Source organism: Geospiza fortis, unplaced genomic scaffold, assembly GCF_000277835.1.
Source record: "Geospiza fortis unplaced genomic scaffold, GeoFor_1.0 scaffold16, whole genome shotgun sequence".
In the NCBI taxonomy this organism is placed as follows: domain Eukaryota; kingdom Metazoa; phylum Chordata; class Aves; order Passeriformes; family Thraupidae; genus Geospiza; species Geospiza fortis.
This window is the reverse complement of record NW_005054302.1, coordinates 5,119,883-5,125,799: the sequence shown is the minus strand read 5'-3', so window position 1 is coordinate 5,125,799 and position 5,917 is coordinate 5,119,883. Positions and strand designations below refer to the sequence as shown.

Below are 5,917 nucleotides of genomic sequence, written 5' to 3'. Positions count from 1 at the left end.
CAGCAGCAGCAGCAGCAGGGCGCTGCGCGGGCACTTTAGGCGCATCCGCCGGTTACAGGAGTAACAGTTACTCTGTACGCTTCGAGTTCAACTTCTCACAGCTTTCTGCGCAGCCTCGGGTCTCCTAACGCTTCAACTCCCACTTCTTGGCTGCTTCTTTCGCATGCCTCTGGATTTTTCACATCCTGTTTGTATTCAGCTACATCTCAGGGCAACTCACCTGGAGAACCTGGTGACATTTTGCATACTTTGGTGAGTTTTTAAATAGTACTTCTAATGATGCTCTGTATGCGATGGCATTAAACCCTGAAGGTTCTCCAGGAAGAGCAACCTTCTGTCCTCATTGGGGCAAATATTTATCACTGTCCTCGCTGAGCCGGCAGAAGGGATTTTCTGCCACAAGACACTGTTGGTCTCTACCTTCAGCTTTTCCCCGCAGAGCACCATAATCTAATCTTTCTCCCCTCAACACCACAACATTTTTTTTCAGATGTTTTTCTCTGTCATAGTTCTCTCATTCAAATTGCGTTTATTTCCCTATGCTATTCCTGAAATTCATCCTCACAGGATTAGATTTAGGAGTCAAGGAGCCATTACTGCACCATTTTCAGGTTATCTTTACATTTCCATGTACCTGTCATTAATTAAGGTGAATTTTAATCTCCCCTTTCCCCAAGGGCCCAGGCTCAAATAACCACTAAGGTACTGGCTATATGGGAGAGGACCCCAAATATCCTCTTTGACTCTGTGATGGTATAATGTTAAAGGTCATTATGAAATAAAAGCTGTATAATTACATGATTTAAAAGCATTAATAAATATACTTCTATATTTATAACATACATACCTATTTGTTTATTAAACTGAGTTTTTATGTATTTTTCCTTTACTTGTATAACAGAATAGTTTACTGGTATTTAAATTTTGAATTCCTAATCCAATAAAAGTCCTGCTTTGACTCCTGCAAGAAATCAGTCTGCCAAGATTAGTCTCAGTGTTATGATAGTTATGAATCAGGTCATGCTGGTCCTGATTCTTTACGACCTAAACTAACAAGAAGTTTAAAAGGACTTATCGGACCCTGTGTATTTAGTCATATCTGAGTTCCACAGCTGTGGTTCTCTTATCTTCACATTTAATTCATCCTATGTCTGCAATCTGCTGTCAGTTTTCCAGAGATGGGGAATCATGTCTTTGGTGCTCTTTGTCTCCATTTAAGCTCAGCTCTTGGAATTCCTCGCTACTGGTAGGCTGCAGCAGCCTCACACCAAAAAGACACTACCAGGCCAGAGCTTTACCCCAGAGCTGCTCAGCTGCAAAAAGATTGCAGTGTCTGAGGGGTATCTATGAATTCTAAAAATATGAAACAAAATAAAGTTTGATCTCTTTTTAATTTAAATTTTAACAATAATAACAAAAAAAAATCCAGCAACAACTGTTAAAGTGCTGTCTGTTAGACTTTGGGGACTAAGTTCATTGCAAATGAGCTTGCGGCCCCTAGACTAACAAGTAGATATATTTCTCCTTTTTGACTAAATTTTTAGCAATAAATTTACTGAATTATTTAAAAATTCATTATTCCTATTCAAAAGTTGTGTCTAAAGTATCAAACTATTTTGAAGTGGGACTGAAAGGAACTAAGAATCCAAATATTTATTACAGTTGTAGATCTTCTAGAATGGGTGAAGGATAACTCAAAAGTACCAGCATAGCTTTTTTACTGCTTTTTTAAAAAACAAACAAAACAAAACAAAAAACCCAAACTTTTGAGCTGAGGACAAATAAAAGAATTAGAAAAGCCATAACAAATACAAGATAGACATAGCTCTGGTATCCTCATCTGCTTTCAACTCCTTTTTGCTAAACAATTTCATTTCAGTGTGTTTTATCAGGCTGTCCCTCCTGCTGAGAAAATCTTAAGTTTGAATAGGTGATAAAAGTAGATAACAATGATAACAAGTAAAGGGCAAAGCCATTGTTCAGCGAGACACTTTGTGTACATTACTGTAACAAAATTATATTTTTGCATCTATGTCAACTGAAGGAAAGACAAAAAATATTACATGAATAGAAGTCAAAATCTGAAACTGCAGAAGTGATTCTTTCTAAAGTGCTGAGCAAGCATAATGTCAGGGTTTTTTTGATTGGAAGTGTATGTGCCACTAGAGGTCCTTCATGGTCAGATTATATTTTCCTCCACCTCATTTTGGGAGGGTTTTTTCTTTTATCCATGATATATATGAGAATTATAATTTCTAAAGATATTTATTTATTTAATGTATTAAATTCTTAGAATAATGGAGTGATTTTATCGTGATGAAGCCTTTTCTGGGAAGATACCAATACGATTTTTCAGATAGCATTTATTCAGTAAAAGCTCTTGTTTTATTATGAAATAATAAATGTTATTTATTTTTACTTCAATAACTGCACATTTTTAAATTTCCAATTTTTCATTGTCTTTTACCACATCTTCAACATAATCACTTTTCGAAAAATAAAGGAAGGAAACAAATGTCAAACTAATGAGTGAAATTAGGATAAACAACTGGAACAATAAAACAAGACGTAAGGTATTTTTTCTTGCTGTGTCATTATTTTCTTACTTCTCCTAGTTAGAAGTTGGTTTAAAATGTCTGAACATTGTTTGGAAGAACTGTGCAGCCTTGGGACTGACATTAAATTTATCACTACAGAATACAATGTTATTTTTTGGGAAACTAGTAACAAAAAAAAAATTACCTCATTAATTGGAAATGTTTAGGAACTAAGGCAAAGAAATACTTGCTGTTCCTGGGATGGTCATGAGCTGGAAAGGCCTGATAGCTGCACAAAGGTCAAATGGAATCACAGAATGCATCAGCTGGAATCAACACAGAGATGTGTTACACTGTACAAAGTCCTGGGGGAACTTTTAATGAAACGGAGGGTTTGTGCTGGTTACTCATATTCAAGACAAATATATGCAGAAAGATGCAAAAAGATCTGTGAGACACATGGATTCTTTGCAAAGTCCCTAATAGCCAAAAGATTCCTTACTATCTTGTATTTAAAAAAAAAAAAATCTGCAGATAAAGGAAATCACTATTTTAAAATTAAAATATTCTAAAATTCTCTAAAAAATTTAATCTGAGAAACGTCACAGTAAGATATTTAGTGGAAAAAACCACCTTATGTCTGCACTGCCATATCCTGGGTGCAGAGGTTGTTCTGCTGTCTCTACCAAGAAGGAAATGTGAAGAAACGTGTTTTCACATTGTAATGTCAAAGAAGGTATCTACTAAGCAAAAGCAGCTGAATGAGGAGGGGTGAGAATGTCAATATGTGGTGAGATTTACTGATGACAAAATATCAAGAATGGAGTTTAAGTACTTGATTGGCATTGAAAATCAGCACAGTCAACAGAAGTGGTAAAACAGATGCATTTTGGGGGCAATCAGTACGAGGTCACACAATGTAATGCATCTGTAATGTAATGCATCTATGCATCTGTAATTCTGATCTCACACACCATCCTCACTTCTCACTCATCTGAAATGTGACCCTCTGCTTGCAACTGTACCCAGACAAAAAAATAAAGTGGTGTTTTGTTGCAAATTTAGTGTTTCCAAGGCCTAAACAAACCAACATGGGTGTTACTTTCACTAATAACTAGCAAAATCTCAAAGGACTCTGGTTTTGTACCCAGTCCAAACAGAACTACCTCAAATCTTCAACCTTCCAGCACTGACACAACATATATTACATTGAAAGAGCTAGTGGGACAACTGGAGATTACAGCTTCAAACCATGAGCTTAGTCTCAGAAAGGTAGACATAATAAAGCCCAAGGACCATCAAAATTTAAGCCTATTTAGCACATGTTGAAGGCTTTTTTTTAATCAAAACTTTCTGTCCCTGAAATGACAGAAAATATTCTTCAACTCTCTGACAGATTTCTTTCTCTTAAAAGAATTGTGTTCTCACAGTGGTTTCATGGAATAGCATCTAATACTTCTGACTCTGCATCTGCAGGATCCAGTAGATCCTCTATAACAGGCATCTTCTGCTCTTTGGACTATACAGAATAGCTTGGAATTTTAGTCTTAAAAAGAAAATCACAAAGAAAATAGTCGTTTTACTACTTTGACCCCATTTTTTTAATCAGAATACCCTATGACACTGCATTCAGCCTTGCTATTACATAAAAAATAAAATCTGTGTAAATTGAATTGCAAAGCTTGCCAGTCTGAGATCTTTCTTGATTAAGACTGTGTAGTATTCATTTCAGCTTACTTGCTTGTCTGTGATGGGATACTGTTAGAGTTATTGAGACTAAACTTAGAGTAGTGAAGGCCAGAATCCACAATTCCCTGCATGAATGTGAATGCCAGACTTTGCATTGAGTGCTGCATCTTTAAATCATACCACTCACATACAGACTAGGGCTGAGAAGAGCCAGGCCCCAACCAAAACAGGTATAAGGGTAGGATAGTATTTTACAGGCAGGTGAGACCCCTGTTTCCACTCCCAACGTAACAGAAGAACTGGGACAATCTTTCCATGATTGTTTTTACACCTTACTGGCACTGGTACTTTTCCTTCACACCTCAGTGAAAAATGATGGTCACATCATCTAAGGCAGCATTGTGATGATTCACCACAAATAAAACATGGATTCCAGGCAGAAGAAATCGTTTCATTAAATCAACTAGTGTAATTTGAAAAGAGTTTAGCCAGACACACAGCAGTTCATCCAACTGGAATTGCACTGTTGCAGATTTGGGCTGCACCGATGCAATATTATGAAGACAGGGACCCTAGGATATATCAAAAGATATTCACAGAATTGCAGAGTAGCTCGAGTTGAAAGGGACCCTGGAGGCTATGCAGCCCAAAACCGCAAGGGATCCCTGGAGGCTATGTAGCCCAAACCCTTGCTTAAAGCAGGGTCATCTTGAGCAGGTTGTTCATGATTCTGGCCTGTTAAACTTGAATATCACCAAGGCTGATGATTTCACAATTCTTTGTGTTCTTTTTCCAGTGTCTAAGTATGCTCACAATACGAGAGCATACTTAGACATAAGCATACACAACACAAAATAAATAAATAAATAAATAAATCCTTTTCCATACTCAGAAATTCCCAATCATGATTGTCAGCCTTTCTCATGCTGTGTGCCATCAGGAAGGTGAAGACTGAAAGAAGATCTCCCTCTTCATCTCCAGCTTCCCTCAGCTCCACCTTGGCTGTCATATGCTGCAGACTCCTGACCATCTCCATTGCTGGACACTCTCCTAAATGCCATTGTCATTCTTGTACTGGAGAGACCAAACCTGAACATAGCAATGAAGGTGATCAGGCAGAGTGATTTCAGCAGTTTTAATACTTATTGTCTCAGAAACATGGATTCTGCGAGGTCCCTTCTGAAGACTTACATGCTCTTACTGATCAATTGATTCTTCATTATTTTTGTGTACATTGAAAGAAATGTTACTTATTCTTAGGATAGACTTTGTTCTTGAAATAAAAACATGCATTCTGACCTTTTAAATCATACTTGGAGGAAAAGCATTCTGTAGAAGCATATTAGGTGTTACACAAGGAAAAGCAAAAACTGAGTATCAACTTCAGTGTGAAACTAAGAACAAATTTTTTTTCTTCCTTTTAGTTTTTGGCAATTCAACAAAGCACAAGTAAAACCAGCCATTTGAATGGTGTAAAATAGAACTATTCTACATATAAAAAGATACTGTAGAGAAGAGATATTATATAATTAATGCAGAGGTAAACAGCTTTACTTCTTCTTTTTTTTTTAATTCTTGCACATCCAAAAGCCATTCCATTGAAATGTCTAGCTTGAAGAAATTTTAGTTCAATAATAAATAATAAATTATTCCTTCTCAGAAAAATAATTACCTTTTTTTCAAGAATATTT

The 5,917-nt window shown here is 36.5% G+C and overlaps 1 protein-coding gene across 1 annotated transcript in view; it reads right to left on the bottom strand.

The window, feature by feature from the left end:
- The window catches only part of SLC35F2 (solute carrier family 35 member F2), a 26,474-nt gene extending 21,212 nt beyond the window's left edge, over positions 1-5,262 (bottom strand). Inside the window, exon 1 of the mRNA XM_031066054.1 lies at positions 5,115-5,262. Coding sequence (XP_030921914.1) covers positions 5,115-5,262 — 148 coding nt within the window. The remainder of the gene's footprint in view (positions 1-5,114) is intronic.
- Positions 5,263-5,917: the final 655 nt, after the last annotated feature.